General features: G+C 30.2%; 1 protein-coding gene across 2 annotated transcripts in view; it reads right to left on the reverse strand.

Annotated features, from left to right (window-relative positions):
- Positions 1–839: 839 nt before the first annotated feature.
- LOC118185418 (sorting nexin-29-like) overlaps positions 840–27,870 on the reverse strand; it is a 145,611-nt gene continuing 118,580 nt past the window's right edge. For both annotated transcript variants that reach the window (XM_085817724.1, XM_085817725.1), the window contains 5 exons: positions 27,438–27,496; positions 19,032–19,128; positions 15,943–16,083; positions 11,662–11,801; positions 840–9,485 (listed from right to left, as the gene is read on the reverse strand). In XM_085817724.1, coding sequence (XP_085673850.1) covers positions 9,374–9,485; positions 11,662–11,801; positions 15,943–16,083; positions 19,032–19,128; positions 27,438–27,496 — 549 coding nt within the window. In that variant the 3' untranslated portion in view covers positions 840–9,373. The remainder of the gene's footprint in view (positions 9,486–11,661; positions 11,802–15,942; positions 16,084–19,031; positions 19,129–27,437; positions 27,497–27,870) is intronic.

Here is a 27,870-nt window from a genome sequence, read left to right on the forward strand (position 1 = left end):
ATAAAAATGCTAGTGTTACAAACTGAAAACAAGTGGCAAATTGAGAAAAATTTGCAGTTACTATTTTTTGGGGGGGGGGATTTCTGATGAAGCAAGGACAACTGCTTGTACCTTGAACTGGCAACTGACTACAAATGTTAATTAATACTGCCAAACACTGAAGTCTCTGTACAAAGCTGAGAAAAACATGACACATGAAAATTTTAGCATACATTCTTATTCATAACAATGCAGTGTCACTAAAAGCATGCATAATATAGACTTTGCTTCAAAATTTTGGAATTACCTGGGATACTTTACACCATGTGATTCCATGCATTTTTCACACTGAACAAATGGATGGATGGGAATAATTTGGTAATGATCAACACGTACGAGTTCTACAATGGCTCTATGCCTCCAAAGGAGATTTCTGTCATCACAGAATTAAATGGCTAGTTGAATGTTCAAATTAGTGTTTAAACAGTATTAGTATTTTATTCCTTTACAATTGTACAAAAATAGTTCTTAAATTTTCTCAAGTACAATGTACTTTGTGGACAATTTTCAAAAGAAAATTAGTTCAAATTACACATGGGAGAAACCATGAAAATGTCCCTGCAACAAACTTAATGCCAGGATTTTATTCGGCTTGGTAGTTCGACTTGTGGAGAAATCCATTTGCCAGGATTCACACTCATGTCAAACTACCAGGTATTCAGTGATTAACTCAGTTACAGGTGAGTAAATCAAGATTTTGAAAGTAGCATTTATAAGAATACTAACAGCTTAGGCCAACATAAAATTCCCACACTGCACTTCATTCAGGATTAAATTTTGAAATGACAGTAGAAACAGAATAGCAATGCAGAAAGTGAGACATAACTTTATTTATTTTTAATATATGAACTACATCACATAAAATCACAGAAATATTTGATTTCATTATCTAAAACATCACATGTTTTTGGCAGTTTTATACAGTTTAAATACTTTTAAATACACATATAAATAAAATTTACAGAAGAAAACATTATTTACATTCTTTTATTTACAAAAAATAATAGTAATATACACTTATTTGCAATACATTATTATAAAATAAAACGAAAAACCTCACCAACAGTGTTATTTACGATATAAAAAGATATTAACAACATACATATTAATAATAGGAATACATTTCAGAATGAAGGAAAATATTTTTTTTAGAAACAGAAGTTTTACTTAGACATATGATTATATATATGCTGCTACTCTGTAAATTTTGTACAACAGTGACACATCATATAAAAACATTTAAGGTAGCTGAAAAATATTAGTATTTTATTCCTTTCAATTGTATAAAAACAGTTCTTACGCTTTCTCAACATTTGATGATACTCGATGAAAATGTAGAAATTACATTTATACAGTCACAAAGTCTATTTTACAGATTATTTGAAAAAGGTGGCTGTAAGCTAATTTTCTCAAATAGTAATCCTATGCATATACTTCCCACTAGAAAATTTCGTAAAATAAGATTAAAGAATTTTATTAAAACAGTTTTAATACTGTAGATGGGAAGGTTCTATAAAAATAAAATCTAAACCTTTGTATTGTTCCTGTGGAGACAAATTCCAATTAGTAAAATATTCATTATATTTTAATAAATACAAAACATTCATACCCTTTTACATGTAAAATTCATAAAGTTATTCCAGAAAGAGTTTACCAACTTTAGGTTTTGAATTCAGGAAGCTACTAGAACACAAAACTTATCCATTTTGGCAATTATTGTTTCCTTGCACAAATAACAATCATTATTAAATGTATAGTGATGTACATGAAACATTCCAATTACGTGCACTGCCACGAAAAGTCATCATTTGATTAGTAACTAGCAAAATAGCTATCTTTACAGCTTATAGTAGGATAGTAGGGTTGCCACTTACACAGGAGAATGAAATTCCCTGACTTTTCCAGGTGTGTTTCAAGAGGCTATTCTCCTAGTGCACATTGGCTGTGCTGAGGGTAAATTAATTATGATACCACTTGAAAATGCAAAAATTTGTCAATTACATGACTTTATATATATATATAATCCCCAAAGCATTACCTTTATCACTATAAATAGAAGTTATTCTCTTCACTGAGGACTTAGATTAGAATCTGCCCAATCGGGATTTAAAAATGTCTTTTCCCGCAAACATTCTGCAGCTAAAGGAAGAAACGAATCTATTTAATAATATTTAAAAATAAATTTAAGTATTTTATATTTATTTAGCAGCTTACATAAGTAAAAAATATGTGCACTAAATTTCATGATGGTACGGCACATTACTGCTAGAATTAGTTTCACAAGTATGCCACAGAAATTACCTGAAATTTGAAAGTATTATTAAATAACAATAAATGAATTTAGAGGGAAGAATGCACATTAAATTATACAAATAACATTAAAATAAAGTTAATTACTTAAGGAATGAATTACAAACATTGCCGATATTTTGGCGAATATACATATATTATTAAATGTTTAAAGCCTAGATAGCCAATTATTATTATTATTTATTTACTGCAAAATGATACATAAGGCATTTAAGAAAGAAGAAAAAGTTCAAAAGATTTTCTTTTATATGAGAATGGTGGGAATTTACTTTTTTTCAATATGCACTGCACACGTGCATGGGAGTGTCTGGATTATAGAGGTTATTGGAAACCAATGATGCTGGAAACTTGCTTTGCCTTTCCAAAAGACAATCTGATTGGCACTGCTAAAATTGGCTGTCTGAATGAAGCTCACGTGATACATGATTCGCCAAGAAATTGATCGCTTCTGATGCTGGCGCGAAAATCACTTTTTTGGGGATCACAGTACAAAATTTCCTGAATTTTACAGATTTTGATTAAAATATTTAAATTTCCTGATTTTTTTGGTCAATTTTCGAGTTTTCCCGGTTTTTCAGGTAGCGTGGCAACTCTGTCATAGGTACTTTTCTGTTTATAAATAATAATGAAAGGAATTATTATAAAGAAATAAGAAATTTTATGAGAAAAGATAAACTCCTATATTTACCGTTTTAGTTCCAGTGGATATTGTTCAGTGCAAAGAATATCAAATATAAAACATCCATGCATGTAGTTGAATATTAAGTACTAAGTCATAATATCCATTGTATGTGGTAATGTCCATAAGTTGGATATTATCACATACATACTTGAAAATAAGCCCCAAAACATAGCAATTTTATCGAATGTTGAAATTGAGTATGTAGTCATATTCTTCTGAATTTTGAGCTTAAATATAGAACTTCCTATGTTTAACTTATTAACACATAATGAACGTTTTATTAATTCAAACCTTTGCTCTGTGTTGTTAAAACTATTAAATGTTCTTTAAAGAACCTTTTTGTTACCTGTGTTGAAACAGTAAAATATTTTTTATTCAAAATACACATTTAGTCTCAATATTTAAGAAATTAAAGCCTACAGCCAACTTTAAAATTTCATTCTGATTGCCATTATAAATAATTTATTCAATTACCTGAACTGCAGACTATGTATCAGATCTCTTAAAAAATTGCTTATCTAAACTATTCATACACACAATACTAAACATACATAATAATTTAAAATAAAAATTTCATTCAGAATTTTGAATTTAGCATTATAAAATTATATTTAGAGGACTCCTCCAACTGTGATTTGTTATTCTAACTGTACCTTCTCTAATGATTATCCCAAATGATTAATGACATTTTCTTTTAAAAAAAAAAGCAAATTACAAAGCAATAGAATGCAAAATAACCAAATTAATTAAAGCCAAAATAATTTTAAGCAATAAATCAGTCTGGAACAATCAAAAGTAAAACAGCTATTTGATTTAAGACAGAATAAGATGAAAGTCTAAATTTAATTAATTGTATATAATGTTATAACAAATGTAGTGTAAAAAACAGTTGCCTAAAATTGTGTGTAGATACCAACATGGTTTGATAAAGTAATGTATTGTATGCATTTTGAATTAAAATGTTTATAGTTTTACATGCAATTTTCCATCACAGAAATATATGTAAATAATTACACATAAATGGGACATGTTAAGTAGTTTTCACAATTTTCCCTTTTGTACAGTGATTTTTAATGTTTAATTATGAGGCAAATTTTTATTATCTTCAAACCTCCAATTTTTTAAAAAAATCTGAATCTAAGTTTCTAAAAAAGTTTCAAATATACAAACTTCCAGTTTTCTGAACTGCATTAATTATTATTATCTCATTTTTTTACTGGCAATATATTTTTGTTTCTTGGCATATGATAGATAAAGTGATGACATGGAAAGGAATTCATTTAGTTAGAAATGATTTAGTTGAAATCATTAATGATGTTCATTCAATAAAAAATTAAAATTTTAAAAAGAACACTAAGCATTTTTAAATTTAAAAGTTTACAACTTGTTAATTTCCTCTTAAAACAAGTGTAATCATGTTATTTGTAAACATACATTTAACACTAATCTCCTAATGATCAATGTATTTCTGTATTTATCTGTTTACATGTTAAAGAGACTAAATTTTCCTGAAATGAGTAAGTAGTTAACAGTTCTTACTGAAGTTTACAAGCCCTAATATATTGTTAAATGAACATGTCTTCTAAAGAACATTTAGTTTCTAAGCTGTTCAAACATAATATCACATGCCAGGTAATTGAAAGTAAAAACAAGATTACACAATATTTCATTTTAACTTTGAACAAGATACCATGGGGAAGAAAAAAAAACTAGAACCACCAATGATAAAAAAAAAAAAAAAAAAAAAAAAAAAACAGTAATTTTAATGAAAGCTGTTGCGCAAGACTGTCATGCATCCATCAAATAGCTATAATATAAATTCTGATAGTTTTTCAATAATATATCTAGTATATGATTACTCTCATTCTTTCAATATGCCAATGATTTGTATAAATAGCATTCTATAGGGTATATATATATAAAAAAAAATTGAGCTTGAAATGTTAATTTAAGTCAGGTAACACTGTTGATGTTTGGTTTTTTCAATTCATCAGAATTTAACTTATTACTTTAAAGTGGTCCCTTCCAAAAGTATATTTATAGAACACATTTAAATAAATTAAAGAGCAAAGAAATCAAATGAAAAAAAAAAAAAAAAAAAAAAAAAAAAAGAGTAAACATAAAAATTATTAAAAATATTTTTCAAATAACAAGTACTCATTAAATTAAATTACTTAATCTGGCACAGAAGATTTTATAATAAGTTGGAAAAATTTTGCTCTATCAGATTTGGAAGTAAAAAGATGAGATCACAAATTATGCCTTAATAATATTTCTAATTTTTCAAATATTTTGGGCATGTAGCATAGTATGATCTCCAACATGGAACAAACTGAGGTCAGCGGAATCAAGCATGTTAGTTAACAGCACATTTCTAAGATTAAAAAAAAAAAGTCCTCCCCCCCCCAGTTTACTTTAAATAAGCTGCACTAAAATGTGCTTTTCACTTTTGAAATATAGCACAGATCTAGTTTAAAGCAATAACTTTTGAAAAATATTAGCTCAAATCATTACCAAATATAAATATATTAATGTATAAAACAAAAACGATTACAAAGTAAATAAATAAGTATTAATTTACATCAAAGAATAATTATTTGTAAAACATATTTCATACTATTATTTTCTAATCTTACTCCACCAACTGAATATCAAAATGAGATTCAAAATTAATTCACAATTATTACAAAAGATGCACTTAAACTAGCACCAAAAGAGTTATTAAACACACATATACATTTCAATTAGCCAATCGAGGCATTATAAATTTCTTTAAAAAATAGATATAGATGTTTTCGAGAATAAAACCATTTCTATAGTTACACAATGAATAACTATTGAAATAAATTATTTCAATAAATTATCTTCTAAACTTTTGTAAAATTTAATGAACACTTAATTACGCACAAAAAATAAGCACCAAATAAAACATTATTCCCCCTCATTCCCTACCATTTTATAACACATACATAATTTCCCTATCGAATGAAAGCGCTTTTATAAAAGTTATAAAATGATCTTAAAAGTGATAGTTTTGTTTGAAATAATCCCGGAAGACATGAAATTTCAGATGGTAACATAATTAGGTGGAAGGGAACTCTCTTTCTGAAGTAATATTTCATAAAACTAAAACAACATAGTTCCTAGTTCGCTTTCAAAACTCACAGAGCACAGTTCTGAAAAGCAAAAGGCTTCTATTGATCCTCCAATGATAATAATAAAGACAATAGCAGACTGGAAAATATTTTTGATCTCAAAATATCAAAAAAGATTTTGATAGTTAAAAACTGAAGGAAAAACAGTTAAAAATAAAAAAAGAAATAACACTGCATAAATATGCACACACTTTTAACTTAAGATACTTAAAAAAAAAAAAAAAAAAAAAAAAAAAAAAAATTGTTATAATTTAGGTGCATTACAGAGCAATGAGAAAAAAACATATTTTCATGCATGAATTTCATGCATGAATTTATTCATATAATTAACAGTTCATACATAATAATTAATAGTTCATATAATTAACAGAAGTTCTCTTATAAACATCTGAAGTACATATTTTTCTCTTCCTCCTACTGGAAATTACTCAATTGACAGAAAAATTATCATAATGAAATAATATACCTTAAAAAGTCAATTTTTTTCCCAATTCACCAATGACAATAACAAGAAGTTTGAACAATTACAAATGGAAGTCTAGAATTAATTTAAATTTATTATTCTTCATATAAAAACAGCATCATATAAAAGGAACAATTTAATGAGACCAACACAACTGGAATTAATTATACAATGATTTTCACTTAAATTTAAATGCATATCAGAGAAATCATTTAAGCTATTTGATGATTTTTAACTAAATTAATTATTTCGAAAAGTGCATCACATTTTTTTTTTTTTAAGTTATTACCACAGCATAATAGGAAAGGAAATTTGCTATAATGTTTGAAGTTACAAAAGCTTACTTTTTCTTTCTTCCTTTTTTTGAAATTTTCAATCTAAATTCCTTTGCTTTACAATTGTTTAAAAAGGGAGACAAGAGACTGACTGAAGATTTAAGCAAAATTGCAATAAGGATAAAGGTTCTCAATGAATGAGAATCATATTTTAAATATAATAAATCAACTTATCTTCTTAAAACATGTACAACAGATTAAAATACAAGTATCTTGTAAGTAAATGATCTAAAACTTTAATATTCAAAACAAGTGATAATTTTTTAAATAACTTCTGTAAAGATGGCAACACAGCAGAATTTAAAAGTGCATTTTAAATTTACACAAGATGGATTAAATACTTTTATTAATAAACAAACTAAATGTATTGATTTATAAAGATTATTGAGAAATTAAAGTAAAAAATGATAAACACTTTGCCTATTGCCTATAGCCATAATCCATAACATCAATTAATATTTTAAATGTGCATAGATTGTAATCCAAATATTAATACTATCAAGGATATCAACTAAAATTTGTTCCAGAGGCAGAAATACAGTTCTACTTTGCTTGTTAAATTGCACATAATGTCGATGAAAGATACTGTGTATGATGAAAGATACTGTATAATACACTTTTTTTCTTTTCAAATAAGATATGATAATTGGGGTGAATAACATATATCAGAAAATATCAGCAAGATGTATACTATTTTCATATTAAGTTAAAATAAAAATATAAAAGAGAAGAATGCTATATAAAACATTTCAATGGCTCATGATACGTTTCCTTCATTAATTTAGATCATGAAATACACTTTTAGAAATAAAAAGAGGAAAAACTCCTTCCAAATAAAAATAATAAAAACTATTTTACTAACCAGCTTTTGAATTCTTAGAAAATGAAAATATATGCAGCTATCCAATTGGCAAAAGTTGCAGGTAAGTTAAATGGGACAATAAATAATTGATGACAAGAAGTTACCTGCTATATGCAACATGCAAAATCAGTGAAATTAATGAAGATTAAATATTAGTAAATTTAAAGATTTAATTATTAATTAAATATTAGTAAATATAAGTAAATTTAAAGATTTTATGTACACGATAGTTTAATGATTTCAAAGAAAATTCTTCTAAAAATACTGGCAATTATGTACAGTCACGATCTATATATAAAATGTATAAAACAGTTTTCCATACTGTTCTTTTTATACTTATTCACTTTATATTTCAAAATATAACAAATATTCAAATGATATGAAACTGAGATTGTATAACATATGGAAAGAAGAATTAAAACTGCATTTAACAGTAATAAGAGACATAGATTTCTTTTTAGATTGTTAAATATATATAAATAAACAACTGTGCTGCACATATAACTAAATTTTACATGCTTAATGATAATATTTAGTTATGAATACACATGTTATGATTCAAGTGCTTTAAATTAGTAAGTGAGGATTCAAAATACATTACAAATTTTCCATTTACAATACATTCATTTATATCATTATTAAACATTAATTATCTAACATTTCATAAATTTTCAAAGATATATATTTATCACTGGTTTAAAAATTATACTCAGCTCTTCCATATTTATATAAAAAATTGTTTAATCGTACAATGCCATATTAGTAAAGGGAGGAATACAAACATAATTAATATATTATAATTTGATTTCTTAATGTAAATTTTTGTGTATTAACTCATCTTGAAGATTATAAAGCGATATTTACAACAGAAATCCCTTAGTAAAGGGAGGAATACAAACATAATTAATACATTATAGTTTGATTTCTTAATGTAAATTTTTGTATATTAACTCATCTTGAAGATTATAAAGCGATATTCACAACAGAAATACCACTTACAGAACTATGGAACATAGTTTTAAAATTAGTTCAATTTAGTTATTCTCATTTCAATGGCAAAAGATTTCAGAAATCTTTAAATGCTTTCCATCCATAAATGTATACTTAAAAAAAAAACACACATTGATCAAAATATATGAGAATTTAATAATTCTCTTTTAATCCATTTTCAGACAGAAATTACTGCTAGATTAAATTCCAAAATATTTCAATATATGGCATTTAGTTAAAATTCTTATGTATACTTACCTGTAAAATATACATTATGTCAAAATTAATATTTGTTATGCAATTCCTTATGTAATTTTTCTTATAATGAAACTTATCAAAGTAAAGAAATATATAAACTTACAATTGCTTTAAATGTATTAAATGTATAACATATATATATATATATATATTAAAAAAAAAAAAAAAAAAAAAAGAGTACAATTTTGAAAACAAAATTACTTTACAAAGTACACTGAGTAATAATTCTTTTTTTTTTTTTTTGAAAAAAAATAGCTTCTCAGCAATGGAATGTTATAATCACAGACCAGTGTAGTGAGGCGTTGCTTCCTGCTCACGATCAAAACCAGTGCTATCTGCTTGACGAAAACGAGAAGTACGATTTTGCTTTTTTTGTGTATCAAACTGATCACTAGACAGAAAAAGATTGACTTATATAAATACAAATGACAATACAAGGAATCATTTATTTACATTTAAATCTAAGTTACTGAGTGAAGCAAAAAATAAATTCAAGGAATTATAAAGTAAGTCATATGCTGACGAAGAAAATTTAAAAAATCAAACTATATATTAGAAAAATTCCTTCTTTTTTTAAAAACTCCCGAAATGAATTAATTATTTCTTCTGGTTTCATATTTTAAAGCAACTGATAACCTAAATTTCAATTAATAATTTTACAAAATTTTAAGGTGCTTCTTTCATATACTTTCATAACTTACATAGAAAATTAAAATGCTGCATTAAAAAAGCATTAAAATGTATTTCTTTACACAACAAACTATATCTTTTAAGATTAAAAAGCTATAATACTAATTATCATTAAAATGAAACCTAGAAAGCAATTTATTTTCTTTAATAATTAATGATCTCATATAATATATAAAAAATGTACACAAAAATTGAAACTCAATATCCCTTCAATTTGCTGCGAATGATATACTTACAAAATCATAATGAACTTATTTTGATAATAAACATCATCATGACACATACCAAGAAGTACAAAAAAATTGTAAAAACATCATTTAGGGCTTAACAATAAGACTTCAACTATCCTTACCCTAAGAATATTTTGCATTTTTTATAACCCTACACATTTGTACCAAATTGTGGCTACACTAAGTAATTAAGAGTAAGGTAGTAAACTGTTTTAAATTACCGTATTTGACGGCATATAAGACGCACTGGCATATAAGATGCACCCTTATTTAGACGGCCACACACAAGGAAAAAAGTTTCAATAGCGTGGTTTCTTTTAGTTCTTATGTTTCATAAAAGCCAAATAAACAATTATTGAATGCAATTATCTTCACGTATAAGACTGTGTCCTTCATGTATAAGACTTTTTTGAGACCAAATATAGGAAAAAAAAGTGTGTCTTATATGCCGTCAAATATGGTATATTCATATCATTAAATAGCTAAATATTTTAAAATAAATAATTAAAATGTAAATTATGTATATATATATATATATATATACACACATTAATAAATAATGTATTAAAAGAACTATATAAGTATAAAAGCAACAAAAAGAAACTAAAATAATTTTGAATTAAAAAAAGTATGTATAAAGAAAAAAAGTATTTATAACTTTGAACATTTAAATTACCTTTCATGGGAGATTTAGTAGACTTAAACAGTATTTAATAGCTAATTAAATATTCTCGACTCATCCTTAAAAATGCTGCAAATATGGAACAATGGTACCTCTCTTAAATGCAGTTATTTATTTAGAGCATACTAGTAGTATGCTCTAAATAAATAAATGTAGTGGTTAATAAAATAAATAAATGTAGTGGTTAATAAAATAAATAAATGTAGTGGTTAATAAATGGTAAGAATTGTGTATTTTGCAAAAAAAGAACATGCATTACCATATTGGCTTGTTTAAAAAAATATATAAAAATTACATATAAAATATACAAAAATCAAACTTCTATCTTAATGGTTCAAACATTCTATGCTAAAAAAAGGAAGGAAACATGGTTTCATACGAAAGAGTGGGAAAGAAAAGACCCCAAATGGGTTGCCTTTTTTTACCATAAAAATTACAGTAACAGCAGGTTAACAAAACCGGGAAATTTAAACAAAAAATTCAATGATTTATAACATCAGCAGCATAACTTGGCATATATTTTGAACAAAAAAGAGCTTTATTTTCAATCTAGCCCAGAAAATTAACATTTAAGTATTAAAATGTCCTTATAAGCATTATGCAACAGCTAGGCACTTTGTTTCATATTATCCTTTTGGCACAAAATCAGTAGTTTTTAACTTTTTGTAATATATTAATCACAATATTTACTATAGGATAAAATGAAAAGTTAGTTCTCAGTCACATACTATAAATCTGATATTTCAAACTATTAAAATACATCAAGGCTAAATTTATTACTTGCTGCAGTTTTTCATTTGGATGTTCAGGATATGACAAAAAATATAATGTATTATTAGAAAGAATTCTTCTCTTTACATTGTTATTTATGAGTATTCTAAAAAATATAACATTCTAGTAATTTATTATCATGAAGTTATTATTAAGAATATTTATATGATATCAAATTATGGCTTCAAGCTTACCTGAAAAATGGTAAAAGATTAATGAAAGTCTCTTTGTCTGGACTGCTGGAAATATCTGAATTTGTCTGAAGTAGCCAATTTAATACACATCGCAGATAATGTTGCAAACGTCGTCTGCGCTGTTCTACTACTTTTGCATCCTAAATAAAAAGAGTATATATATACACACACACGCACATCTACACATAAGCTATCCCCCCAAGAAAAAACTTTCGCCATTTTTACAATATACACTGGGGGAGGGGAAAAACTTAAACATCATGAAATTTTTTTAAATAAAAGAATAAACTTTTCATTCTTATGAAAATGAATTTCCCAAGTAGTACTTTAATACTGAAATACTTGCATCATACAGAAATGATTGACGCAACGACTCTCACAATGAAACTATTACACTATACGAACGAAAAACAAGTGAAATAGATGCAAGGGGGCATGAGCTACTCAGAATGTATAGATGGAGCTGGCTGCAAGCTGAATGGTATAAGTCAGCACCTGTCCCTTTTGCCGTCGTCATTGAGAGCATGGACAGTAATGATGGAAGGTGATTATCATGGTCAGCATTAGCGTTGGACAATGTGGTTCCTATGGAAGGAAGATATATAGGGTAGTGAGATCCATTGTTCCATGGTGTCAGTGTGCAGGAACAAAGCACTCTCAAGGCATAGCATATCTTGTTGGTTGGTCAAGTTCAACAGTGGAGTGGAGGCCGCAGCCAAAGATGTCAGTGCGGAACGACCAGCAATATCGCATACAGAAGCAAATGTGGCAGCCATGTCGGATTTGATCAAGGCGAACAGGCGCATTACGTTCAACAAGATGCAGGAAGAGGCACAGCTTGTGCAAGGAACATTGCAGGCGATTGTGCATGGTGATTTGGAGATGACAAATGCATGTGTAAAGTGGGTGGACTCAGACCTCGAACAAAGACCTTAGACTATGCCTTGCTTGACAACATGAAGGGCGCAGTTAGGGGCCAACATGTTGAATCTTCTGCCGAGTTGCATGCAATTGCCCACAGGTGCACCAATACCTCCAAAGACTGGTTTACCAGAGCTCTTTGGCATCTCCTAGTCAGATGGCAGAAGTGTATTGGCATGGGCGGGAATTATTTCTAACTGATGTACTATCAGTTTTTTATCAATAAATTGTAACCCGCTCTATGGCAGCATTTGTGTCATTTACTTCTGTACGACCTAAATAACAGGATTATTGCACTGACTCAGACAGCATTTAGCTTTTAAAATAATTAGAAATATAACTCAGTTTAAATGAGAACTGCAAACATCATTAACTGCCATTATTAATTATCTGAAAATATTTTATAAGTAATAAAAATAATTTAGATCATAACATGTTAAATGTCACACATTAAATGCAATTAATTGAAAAAAAGCTTACAAATATAATTTTTCACTATTAACAAATAAAGGATTATTCCTTAATAGCAATGATAATTCTTACAAAATACACAGTGATCTCAGTATAAGGCCTCAATCAACAAGACAAAGTAAAAAAGCTGTCAAAAAATTACTTATTAAATATTTCACTTCAAATATATGGACTGAAAGCATTTTTTTTTTAAAGGATATCTTTGACAATTCCCTAATGACAAAGCATTTGATTCATTTTACAAAAATCTATTCAAACTGATATTTATCAGCATTCTCAAAAGTCAGAATAGATAGAAATTTATATTATCAGCCTGATTACATTCCACCAATAGCAAAGTTTTGCTGAAGAATTAACTGGCATATGTGGTTAGAATGAAGTTTACGGTGCAATAAAATGTTCTCGGTTGACACAATGAAACCATCCTTAAATATAAGTTAAAAGTACAAACAGTACCCTTCCAGGTTCTTTTGTCTTTTTCTAATGTGTAAATAATTCACTTCAAGTTTCCTCAAGCAAGTTGGTACTGGCCTTGTTAACTTATTCAATTTTTTGATAAGATCTTGGATTCCAGCTGAAGACAGTATCCAGCCTACAGTGGTATAGACAGAATTTTTGCAGAACAGATACCCTTCCTCAATGCATACTAAAAAATATCTATAAAATATCAAAACAATATACACCTAATTACGTTTTTACCCAAATCTGATTTGACATGAGTTAAAAATAAATATTTCATTCCCTTTTTATGCATGTGATTTTGATTTAACATGAGTCTACACAATCTTATGTTAATCACCGACTCTGGTCCTATGTTCAGATAGAGATTAAATTTAGGACTTAACAAGCACAGTTACCCTATGTACTGCTGCTATTGCAGAAAGTGATATAAATGCAATACATATGAAATGAAATAGAACTAAAATACTTTTTTCTTGTTTACATAACCATGTAACAAGTTAAATGGGTTCCACTATTTTTTAAGAAGAAATAAAATAAACAAACAAAAAAAGAGGGCAAACAACAGGTACCAAGTCTATTAACGTAGATAAATTTGACCAAAGTATTGAAAATGAATTTCTGCACTAGATGATAAAAATCAAGATCACAGGGAAGAGCAGAAACCTACATTATGAAATTCATGAAAATGTTGTAATGTTTTGCAAGAAAAGCTTCCATTAAAAAAATCTGAGTGCTTTCAGATTTTACATTAAGCCCTTTGTGTGTTACCTTTATTTCTTAAATATCATGTTCTTTACATTTAAATCACATTAAATTCAATTCATTTGCAATATTACGAAATAATTTTAAAACGAGCATATCTTTAGAATTTCCGATGCACAGTCTCGTGCACTAGAGATAATTTTTTTCCCCCCATACAGTGTTGCCATTGTTCCCTTTGAAATCATTTAATTTGTTAATAAAAAATTCATTAAAGTATTACAAAATATGAAATCGATAATAAAACAAATTCCAAATTAGGGCATCCAGATACCTATATTCAGTGGTGGATTACATTATTCAAAATTTGATGGCTCTAGGTACTGTTGTTTTATCACAATGTGAGAAACATACATACATTTGTGCAGATTCAATTTTTAATTTCTTTAAATATAGCATAGGGCAATAATATTTGGTGGCAACAATTTGAAAAATGAAATGGATATTTAGGTTTTCAACACAAAACGCCAAAACAAAATTAATAGGATAACGCTCTTTCGGCTAAAAATATCAGAAAAGCATCAAACTCATTTGCTTGTAGGCAAATGGCAAATTATCAGTCAAATCAAGAAAATATCATAATTATACACACACACACACACACACTCACTCAAAAAAAAAAAAAAAAAAAAAAAAAAAAAAAAAAGAGTACTACATCATTAAAGGAAATGATACAGTGACTTGCAGCAATGAAGATACTTTAAAATTACATTGATTAGTTTCCTACCAATGGGATACGACTATTTGTGAAAGCTTTCAACATTTCTTTTTCAGTTTTCATTAGTTTTGCAACTTTGCTTTTCATTAGTTTTCATTGGCACTGCTTTTCTCACTTAATTTCTTAACTATTGATAAAAGCATAAAAAAAGTAGTTGACTGCATTCAAATTTTCTAAACCATCATATTCAACTTCCAAGAAAACACTTTTATATTAAAATAAATACACAAATATGCTGTGGTGAAAATGAATGAAATATATCAGAGAGAATAAATATTACATCACACACACAATTACATTGCAAAATAATTTATATAAAACCATTTTTAATAATAAATCATGAGAAATTTTCTAATGCTTCAACTATTAATTTTGAGACAAAATATTTTAGTGAGCTAGAGATTTGTTGACATCTCTTTAAATAATCACTCCAGATAAGCAGCAAGAAACTGACAATGACACACACCATAAAAATTCATGACACACACCATGATAAATAGCTGGAAATTGCTTAAGGAGAACATGGATATTATGCAATTCCTCCTTAGTGCATGAGAAATATCATGAATTTCCCAAATCACTCACAGAGTAAAAACTAAATCATGATTTGGCTAACTCTTTTTTTGAACAGATAAATCTCAAATATGATTCACAACTAACTTCCTAGCCCTTGGAGCTGTAACTACACAGTACTGCATGGGCTTTTTGAAGCTTTGGGAAATAATATTCACACGACTTGGAAAATGTGTAATCCCAAATCTTAATGACATACTATCAAGACATGTTAATTGCCAACAAATACTTGCCTTAACAACTAATAAGTTTGTCTCTTTTCTTGAGTGTTATTTAACAGAGTAATGTACAAGGAAGTGTAACAAAAACTATTCAAAACTGAAGACAGAAATATTTAACAATTTAAATTCTCACATTATTTAAAATGTCATACTTACTTTTTTGCCTATTGTTTTCTTTGGAGGAAAATCAAAGGTATTCACTATTGGATCCTTTTTTTTTAGCAATTTGTGTAGAGCATAGAATTGAGCATACCTCCGATACACATTCCACTCATCATCTCGTATTCTTACATAAACCTAAGATATTGATGTTACATGTTGATTATTCTTAATTAAAAACTTTCTAGAACATACTTAACTCTACAATTTAATTACAAAAGATTTTTACAATTTTCTGTAGTTAAATTAAGTAACCTGTAACAGGTTTTGAGCTTTGAGCTTTTATTTAATTAACGTATATTTTTAAACAAGGTATATTATTCTGCATGCCTGAAACTGAAACGAGAAACAGAAATCATGAGACATGAAAAACAACAAAAATATTTATTATATATTACTTCAAAAATTCATAAATTTAGACAATATAACTCTTTTTGATAATAAAAACACTCTTAATCTGAAACCATATTTTCAAAATTGAAATAGAGAAATTTATTAGATGTAACTCAGCACCTGAAATGATTTCCAATACAAAATGGTTCAAGGCCATTTTATATTTGTTTATAAATTATACTAAGTATTTGAAACAACATCTACAAGGCACTAACAACTGCAAAAGAACTACAAAAAATACAGAGATGAAATCCATGAAAAATTTAACAATGCATATTACACACAAAAGCTGCTCTGAGAATGTATTCATGTTGTAGCAATTTCATGATGAATATTTCCTGTTATAATTAATATTTTTTTAATGATGACATATATATTCATGCACAAAAGTACTTTTTGCCTCATTTATGGCTACATAGTTTTTACTTTGCTATTTCAAATCAATACAAGTAAAAACCTAGGAAATGTAAATGTGATCCTGACTTTTATAAAGCAGGAATTCTAATAAATATTATAATTTCATAATATTACTTACAGCTCTACAGCATGGACAAACACCAATTATTGAAAATAAGCATTTCATTAAAAATTAAATTTAATACATTAATGTATTTAGATTTATATCCTGTATTAAATACAAATCACAATCTAATTACGCTGATTTATCCTAATTTTACTAACTTTTGGGCCTTTTAGGTGAATATTTAATGACATGAAATAATTTTTACATTGAAATATATATTGTACCCCTGCTTATTAAACTTACCAATAATAAACACAGCCATTAAATAGAAATATTACCAAAACAAATACATATTAATCAACAGTTGAGAGCAGAATCTGGACACTCGTGCGGCTTACTTAGACTATTCAGGGCTATATATTAATCAACAGAAAAACTGCCATTAACTGACCTCATCTGTGTTGCTTACAAAACTTTGGCAAAAGACCGATTCTTTAGTGCAAAATTGCAAACCAGCAAAAGACTAATTCTTCAGTGTCAAAATATCCTACTTGTACTTACCAAAGCTTTCTGTAGTTAATCTATTTAATGTACTGTGGACAGGGACTTTATCATTCAGATATGTAATGCTCCAATAAAACAAGTTTGACCAAAATTTTTCGATTTCTGGACACTGTACCTATAAGATACTGTTTTCAGAACTTTTTGTTCCCACTGGACTTCAAAGGGCTAGAAATTTCCTTATCTTAACAAAAATAGTTTTCTAAAAATACTGGAAATGAATGATGGATCCTTTTTGAATCCCAGCTGATAGGAGGTAGAAGTGCAACTTTTATGTTCTATCTTTTAAGGTTTACACATTTGAAATATTCCCTTTGGGATAGACATATCATGTTCATGGAGAGTTATAAAATAGTTCATGAAACGCTTCTTAGCATAGCATTACCATACATTAACAATCTTTGAATTTAAAGAACATGATAATTGTATGCTGAAGGAAAAGCAAAAAAGCATTAGTCATGCTTGCAATTATGAAGCGGCAAATCGACTAAACAGACAAAGGGCAATCTTTCTGCTAGCCAGGACATAAGTTTCGAAAAAAGAAAACACTGGACGAAGAATTTCTTAAATCTGTTGTGCGCTTAACTTATAACACATTGAAAATGCCTTCTGAAAAAGCTTAAACCTCAAAGAAAATGAAATGATTTTCTTTTGAAACAGGACAGCTAACTGAAAAATGATAAAATAACTTAACTAATTAAATAACTGTGTAGCACATACACATTTGATTTCTTTCTGAAAATATTAATGTTGCATCCTCCGAATCAATACCTAACTTTCATCCTTTAAACCAGTGTATAATAAAAGACTTCAAATGTCATTAGAGAAATGTCTGAAAATGTTGAACAGAACTGAATTTTGTGAAAATGCAAGAACTTTGAAACAGATAAGTAAATTGATAACTCTGTTAGAGGGCAAGCACTGTATAGTCAATGCAGGAGGTTAACTCTCGAAATCAGTTAAAAACATTTTTTGAAAATATGGCTTTTATGCATAAGAAGCCTCAGTGGAATTGCAAGCTGTAATGTTTGAAACATAAGAAACAGTAGTTATGATTTATTTTTATGAGTCAGTTTGCAAAAATATTGAGATAACATGTGTGAAAGTTGACTAAAAAGGGTTAGAACAGCTGAAACTTAACAGTGAAAGTGATAAAGAAAAAGGCAATGATATGCCAACATCAATCAAACCTAGAAAAGCACAGCAAATTCTAAGAAAAAATCTTGAACTCAGAAGTGCTTCAAAAAGGCTACGCCATCAGTTTTACAAAACTGAAAATACAATTGAAAAATATGAAATGAATACGAATAGGATAGTTTTTGTAAGAGATTAAATTTCAATAAAAACATAATTTAATAAAAAATAAAAAAATTAATTTTAAAATTTTATAAACAGTTTAATTTTTAATTAGTACTTTAGGATTAATTCTCGAATTAGTTGTCAGCTATTACTTTACTAGAAAAGGTTAAAACCGATATTACAATTTGCTGTCTTAAACTCAGCTGCTTAATAAAATCAAAGGAGACACTGCTATAACTAATGTTTGAGATATCAGAGAGGGCAGTTATGAAGATTTTAATAAGTGGCAAGTACAGTACACAGTTTGAAATTTCTATGCTATTTGATAATGGAAAACTAAAAATATTGATAAAGGTTTTCCAATGCAAACCTGATAAACATGGTGAACATCAGCTGTTCTTCCAGTCAGAAACGCTGATGGGATCCATACATTGATCAAAGGCCTTAATGTTGCAGTTTGAGATGAACTAGAAATACAATTTTTTTTCAGATAACAGAAATAAACGAAAGATTATTATTATATTTAATCTATAATATAAGTATACTGATCCCATAAAGAATCTTAAAAAATGGCAAAAAGTATTAAAACTATGAAACTCTTTATAAGAATCTATTTCAAATAGATAATCTAATATTTATCATTTGCTCTATTTCTGCTGTTATAATAAAATCAGATTTTAACATGGTTGTACTTTTAGCAATGACATAGAAAAGCAGTTCTGAGTGGCAGATAAAAAAGCTCTCACTGTACTCATGAAAGCTTGCACAATTCACAATCATCCCAAGAAAATATTTTTCTTGCTCTGCTGCTGCCTTCATGATGTTTACAGATGCACTAATAGAACCAGAGGTAACAATACTGTCTGACTGTGGCTCTAACAACACATTTTCCCAAAGGCAGTTTAATTATTTGCTCAAATAGTTGTACAGTCATCAGATGGGCCTTCAGGATACTCTCATTCACTAATGCAAACAACAATGCCACTTAAGCAATCTAAACTGACATAATAGTTGAAAAATGTATCTTATATGTTTCTGTTTTCCATCAGTTTGATCCATTCCATACATTTTCAGTTCACTCTCTGGATTCAGTGGCTTTATATTTTCATGTAAAATTCCAAGACTGCTGAATGATTTTGTTGATAGTACGAAGCTATCTGAAGTATATTTATACAAATCATATTTATGTCCATAAAATTGTAAAACAAGAAAAATGACTTCAGTTGTAGGCAAATGCATAAGTAAAAATTATTTAAAAAACTTTAATTTATGCAACAGTATGTTAAGACAAAGAAAATTTGTATGCACTTATTTTATAAAAACAGTCTCAAACCATACATATTAACTTCTGTCTCCAACAAAGTGCATATGCCCAATTTAAATACAGCTGGGGTTCGAATCCCAAAGGATGGGATGGCTACATGGGCATTTTTATGGTTTTCCCCATGTGCAACGTGTATACGAGCGTTTCCCTTAGAAAGTCCTCTATAAAGGCATCCCTCCTCTTAGGCAGATAGCACATGTATGCTTTGCCATAATGAAATAAACCAAAGCAAAAACTGAATTACAGCCATTATGCTGTCACCTAGCGGAAAATCAAAGAAAGAGTTAAATTTTACTCTGTAAACAGCCATTTTATCTCAGAACCTATTAAACCTATCTGACTGTACTGTCAACTAGCAGAAAAAAATAAATAAATAAATAAATAAATAAAAAATAAAATAAAAGATAAAATTTAATTTTGCAATAAAAGGAGGGATAGAACAGAATGGTCAAATATAAAGTTATACAGTACAACTTTAAGCACATTAATTACAAGTTATCATCAAATAGACGCTGAACACAGAATGTAATGTTATACATAAATTTCTGTCATATGTAATGAATGCTGTTTGATCCAAATTTCCCTCCACACTGAATTATTATGTTACTTGACATTTTGACACAATTAACATATACCAGACTATAAGCACTAAGCTGTATTGGATAAAAAGTCAATAAAAATCAAGCAGAATTAATATTCTCACATGCTCTGTCTTTGAACATGCCTTGGTAATTCCTGAAAAGGAGGTATGAAGAGTAAGGCACATGTATTCACTCCTCAGAAAGAGCTGGAAATTTTTAAACAAGTAGGATTTTCATCACATATGACAAATTCCTTTATAATTTTGCATTCTGTAAATAATTTATGTTTGATAACTGTAATTAAACAATGCCATAGCAATTCTGATTGTCAATTCATGGTAATTAGACAAATACTAAAACTTTACAATTGACCTTTTTTCTAGTACATTACAAAATTCGCAATCGAGAATGATCTCACTAACCTTTTTTATTTTTGCATGCGTATTTTTTCATAATAACACGTGGAGAGACCTAATTTTTAATTTCACTTCAGCACTAAATAAAATACCTCCACATTGAAGAAACAATCATTTATTATCTATAGGATCAATTTGGTTCGATAGCTTTTTTTTTTTTTTTTTTTTTGCTTGACATATATGATAGACCGAAACATTCTACATTGAAACATCATTGATTTTACACCTATTGAATAATTTATACCCCTGATGCCAACCTGGTGGATCATTATTTTTTGCTTTCATCATCACGACGGCACAGTTACCTATGTTGACATTACGCTTGTCAATGATTACAGACTTTAGCTAACTGCTCTTTGAAATGTTGAATGTGTCAATGAGGAGAAATTTAACATAAATTTCTTTCAATATGCAAAAAATAGATTTTGTAAATGATATTTATAGACTAAAAGATTACACTTTGTGGTGTTATAATACAGAATAACGATTCACTATTCAGATAAGTCCAGAACCACAGCCAGGACTGGCAGGGCAGAATTTAAGAAAGACAAAATTTTAAAATTTAAAAACGCATTGAGCAACAAAATTAAGCGATGGCAAAATCTATAGAATTTAGGGAAGGCACTGGAATGCACAGTTTTTAGAGTTTAGGGAAGCGCTTACTGATGCTCTAATATCTGGAAAATTACCAAATCCGGAATCGCCGAAGTTCCGAGATATCCAAATCTTAGACATTTTAACTGTACTTGTGCGAGTCTTGATTTAACAGCTTTCCTATTTTGCATAGAACAACGTAATTGCTTTTATCTGATTTTATCTGTCTCACTTTATTAGAGATAAACTGCTCAATCTAAGAATGTTCATTCTGAAATAAAAGGGATATACGTGAGACTTTTTATTGGATTCTGTACACATTTTTGCTATAGAAATCTGCACGAAGTCTGGAATAGTTAAAACCTGAATATGTGTGACAGGAATAATCTTAGAACAAAAATAACTTTTTGAAAAGGGGGGTGAGCGAGTGGGTTTTTTGGCGCAAAATTAAAGATGATTATGACGCGCCAACCACAAGGTGAGATGATCAAAATTTATGAAATTAAAATACAATAAATAAAAACAAGTGGACAAATGTACCAAATCCAGAGGATGCAGTCATATAAAAACAAGGTAAAAGCAGACATTAAAATCCAAGACACAATCGTCAAAACAAATTACATTAGGTAATAAAAGCCAGTCTCTTTTAAATAATAAAATAAATTACAATTGATCTCTCTTCTGATTAAACGGTCGAGAGGCAAGTCACAGCTATTAAAATGTTTCTGACGAAGACTTTTAAAATATGTACACTCAATTAAAATATGACGGACAGATAAACAAACATTACAATTTAAACAAACAGGCTCGTTCTCAGCTTTTAAAAGATAGTTATGTGTCACTCTAGTGTGATCAATTCTGAGGCGAGTCAAAAGAACTTCCTCCTTACGATTTCCAGCAAAATCCCAATGCTCGATTCTGGGCTTTACATTTCTCAACTTGTTGTTAAACTGAACGTCCCAAATTTGCTGCCATTTTTTCTGGATCTTCCCCTTGATGACACAGCAGATGTCTCTAAAAGGGATACAGCGACTGGACCATTTAACAGCAGATTTTGCCGCGATGTCTGGAAGCTCGTTTCCCTTTATTCCCGTATGCCCGGGAACCCAGCAGTACAGGATTTCATATCCTCGAATCTTTAAGTTTATATGAATTTTCAGAACATCCACTACAACAGGATTTTGAGTGTTGGAAAAAGCTTCCAAAGTTTTAAGAGCACTATACGAGTCTGTATAAACTATGAATTTTTTGTAGCAGAGCTTTGAGATGTACAGAAGACCATAATATATTGCAGTTAGTTCAGATTTTAGACCTGAGAAAGCATGGTGCAGGCATCTGCCCTCTATATAATCTTCAAATACAAATGCCATCCCGACATGATCATTTGACTTGGATCCATCTGTGTATATCGGATGATAACTGCTATATTTGTGCCTGTGCTCAGCGAAGAGTTGTCTGTAAACGATCTCGTTAGTGCTTGCCTTCACGTGATGTTTGAAAACATGAAGAAGCTGAATCCGTGAATTTTCCCAAGGTGGGATTTCAAAATTCTGTGCTGCTTGGGGGCGCATATCAGAGAGGGAATGTTCCTCAACGACAGAGCGAACTCTTAAAGCAAAGGTAGGAACACAGGATGGACGTGTTTCAAATAATGTGTTACACGCATTATCAAGTAAACCCAGCTTATTAGGATATTCAGGTTGCAAAAGGATATTAAAATATTGCAAAAGGGACAATTGCTCATGCCTCAGATAAAGTGATGGTTCATTAGAGTCAATATACAGGCTCTGGACAGAGAGAAGTCCTGAAAGCTCCTGAACAAATCCGCAGAGCTTGATGGTGAACAGGATCCAGTTTTAACAATACTGATGACCGGGTGGATCCGTAAACAACTGAGCCATAATCCAGTTTAGAGCGGACAAGCGGACTATGAGGTAAATGCGAAGCATAGAGCAACGCTCTGCACCCCAGTAGGTGTTCGCCAACACTTTTAAAATATTAAGTGTTTTTAAACACTTCTTTCTCAGGTTTAAAACATGAGAAAGGAAAGTCAATTTTCGATCGAACGTCACTCCTAGAAAATTTACTTCGGCCGCAACTGGTATAATTATACTATTCAGATATAAATTAGGTTCAGGATGTAGACCGCGCTTCCTACAAAAGTGCACGTACAATGTTTTCTGTTTCGAAAATGTAAATCGCTGTTTGTCTGACCATTCTTGGATCTAATTCAGAGCCATCTGCAGTTGCCTCTCTACATATCTCATGTCTGCCCCTTGACAGCTAATCTGCAGATCATCAACATATAGAGATCCCAAGATGGTGGGAGGAAGTTCTTTTAATACAGAGTTTATTTTTAAACTAAACAGGGTTACACTAAGCACACAGCCTTGAGGCACACCCTCTTCCTGTTCAAAAACATCTGACAAAACAGAGCCAATTCTTACTTGAAAAGTTCTAGCGTTCAGGAAATTCTGAATGAAAATTGGTAGGTTGCCGCACAAGCCACTCTCGTTAAGATCGCGAAGTATACCGTATCTCCATGCCTTATCATAAGCTTTCTCTATATCGAAGAAAATTGAGACAAGGTGATTTCTTCTTACAAAAGCTTTTCAAATGGATGTCTCTAAGAGGAGCATGTTATCTACGGTTGTTCTCCCCTTTCGAAAACCACTTTGATAAGGCGATATATTATTCTTTTCCAAGAAGTAGACTAGGCGGCTGTTTACCATCTTTTCAAACAGTTTGCAAACACAACTGGTAAGGGCAATTGGTCGATAGTTCAAGGGATTCCTCGGGTCTTTCCCTGGCTTCGCAATAGGAATTACTACAGCTCTCCTCCATGCACTGGGAAAAGTACGCTCCTTCCACACTCTATTGTAAAGTGTGAGAAGGGCACTCAGTGACTTATAGGACAGATGCTTTAGCATTTCATAATACACGCCATCCAGACCCGGACAAGACCTATGTGTCTGCAACAAAGCTCTCCTTAATTCAACCATAGTAAAGTCTCTATTGTACGGCTCAGATTTGGAAGAGTTGAATGCGATGGGATTTATTTCAGAGTGCTGCTTGATAGAGAGAAATGCAGGTGAATAGTTTCTGCTGCAAGAAATGGCTGCAAATGTCTCACCAATAGTATTCGCAATTTCTTCTATGGAGCTAATCACTCGGCCATCTTTTTCCAGAAAGGAAAGTGAGTAATCTTTATATATTCCGCATGCTTTTCAAACCCGCTTACTAGGCGTAGAGGATGTTATTGAGGACACATATGAAATCCAGGAATCCCTCTGGCTCTGCCTTCTTACTTTTCGTGCATTTGCTTTGGCTCTTTTAAATGCTATGAGGTTTCGCAGAGTAGGATATCTACGAAAAATTCCCCATGCTTTTTTCTGTTTTTTCAGTGCTTCATGACAGTCGCGATTCCACCATGGTTTCGTATATTTGAGCATTTTTTCTGATGTTCTAGGAATGGACAGCATAGCTGCCTGAATAATAGTATTAGTAACAGCATCAACAGCATCATCAATATGCACATCTTCTACCATTTCATCTGTCAGCTCTGTAACGGAAGAGAAGAGTTCCCAGTCTGCCCTGTCCAGAATAAACCGAGGGACTCTCGACATGGGGTTTGCTCCTCTTCGTGCAAGAGACACAAAAATGGGATAATGATCGCTGTTGTACAGGTCATTTCCGACACTAAAAGTGCAAAATGGCAACAGAGATGGTGAACAGATGGCAAAGTCGAGAGCGTGGAAAGTCCTTGAAGGCACATGGAAGTAAGTTTCCTGCCCATTATTCAGGAGACAAAGGCTATGATCTTCAATCATTTGCTCAATTTGTCTTCCTCGGCAATTTGTATCTTTACTACCCCAGAGTGGACTATGGCTGTTAAAATCTCCTATTATTATAAAAGGCTCAGGCAGCTGCTCTATAAGACCATTTAAATCTTCCTGATCAATGTGCTCATTTGGAGGCAAATACAGAGAAACGACTGTAACAACAATATCAAAATTTGTTTGAGTAATGACAACTTGGAGGAATGTCGTCAAAGGAAAGGAACTTGATGGGTAGTCCAGTGAGGTGAGGAGACCTATACCTCCACTGGCACGCTCACCTGCAAGATTATCCTTCCTGACGAAAAAAACCTCCGAAGTTTTGCATGTTGTTCTGGTTTCAGATTTGTTTCCTGCATTGCTAAGCACATGAGATGATAAGCATTTATCATAGATTTGATGTCAAGCAAATTTTGGTGGAAACCGCGACCGTTCCATGAGACGAGGGTGGCCATTATGAATGTTTTTTGTTCTTTCTGTGCTCTTGTTTGGTTTTTTGTGGAAGTAGATGCTTGGGAACTTCCAGACCCTCTTCTACTTCCATACTGTCTTAATCTGCAGATTCAGAAACCATTACATCAAGAGAGCTATTGCTGGAACTTCTATTTTTATTTGATACTTTTTGTGTGGTAGTTTTGGGTTTGCTTTGAATCACTATTTCTTTATTTTGTACAGTATGGGTTGGGTTTTCTTTCTTCCTGTTGTTTGTAGTCTGTTGAGTTTTGTTTGGTGGAGTCTGCATACTAACTGAGGTTTGGGTGGCAACTGTACGAGATCTTTTAAGAGCATTGGCGTAAGATGTATTTGGTCGTAGCTGTGTGCTTTGGACTAATCTTCTGGCTTCGGCATATGAGATGTTCCTCGTAGCCTTTGCAGTCTGCACTTCTTTTTCCAATTACCATTTTGGGCACAGGCGTGAAAATGCTGGGCGCTCACCCTTGCAATTTATACAAAGAGGCGCAGTGGTACAATTTTCAGAATCGTGGCCAATCTGTGAGCATCGGGCGCATGTGAGGCTGCCACGACAAGACGTCTTAGAATGGCCGAAACGCAGGCATTGGAAGTATTGCATAGGGTTTGGAATATAAGGTCTTACAGGACAATTTAAATTTTTGAAGAGTGATAAGGCAGCATGAGGCATATAATTTATGAGGGGGAAAAATTTTGATAGTCTCTGCTTATATATATAAATTCTACAAGGTAAAAAATAGGAAGAAACCCATAAAAAGTGTATATGAAGTAATTTTGATTATTTGTAATGCCTCATTGATTGCACTGTGTCTGATAAACACATACCACACTCTTCATCTCCTTTTCTGTTTTAATAAATTCACAATCTGTTATGTTTATGCAAATTTTGAAATTATGATTTTGTTAAAAATAAGTGCAATCTGAGTTGTCTTTAAAAAATGAGAAACTTAACACAATCAGTGTAAAAAATATTAATTAGTATCTATGATATTTTTTTAAACAAAACAATACTATATCTTTTATTACAGTATTTAAATATGACACAGACAAATAGAATAATCGCAAAAATGCAGTGGTTACATATATGCAAAATATGCCATCATTCAAAGTAAAAGCATTGTAATCTGTATTTCCAAACACGCTGGAAGATGGTTTTTATTTCCTCTTCAATGGAAAGTGTTTCGCTAAATATGTATTCATTCTTCAGTCTCACTGCTAACAATGGGAGTAAAACGTGGCCTATAATAAGAATGTGGCATTCTATCTTATTTGCCAATTCATGACAACTATTGTTTCCAACATTGATCAAAATTTGGAAGAATTGAAATTTCTATCCTAAATAAAAGCAGCAACCCTTTCTTCTATTCCTATACACTCATCATTCTCACAGATCTAACATTATCGAGCTCCCATTCCCTTTCAGGAAACACACAGCAGTGATCTACATCACTTACTATGCTGCAATAATTACTGCAGGAAAAATCTGACAGTCTGGGTCACATTTAAATTCTAAATATACTGAATCAAATTGAGTTTTTTAATAGTTAAACTCACGCATCATAATCTGAAGTAATACTTATGTCATCATCAGAAGTCTGATTATCATCTGGAAGCTGGAAAAATAAAAATAGATTAATTAAGTTACTATATTTCTGCCTAAATTATGAATAAACATGAAACACACACCACATTTTAATTACAAATTAATTTGAAAATAATGTTAAGAAATAAAATTTCAGATGTTTGCATGTATAAATTAAGGAAATAAATTTGACCTTTAATTAATTTACACATTTTTAAAAATCTTTTCTTTATCAGCAAGTTTCACATTGAAAGTAACTGTGATGGGTGCTGATCACCAAGTCACACATGAGTTCTAGCAGTAGCTGTGGATCAATATTTGGCTGACTTGTTCAACCAAAGAAACTCTTGACATGAATGATATTAGATTGATTCTTCGCAGTAATATATGCTCTGGTCATAAAAT

The sequence above is a fragment of the Stegodyphus dumicola genome, chromosome 5 (genome assembly GCF_044657685.1).
Source record: "Stegodyphus dumicola isolate Sdum_Otavi_A_Nest chromosome 5, ASM4465768v1".
Classification (NCBI taxonomy): domain Eukaryota; kingdom Metazoa; phylum Arthropoda; class Arachnida; order Araneae; family Eresidae; genus Stegodyphus; species Stegodyphus dumicola.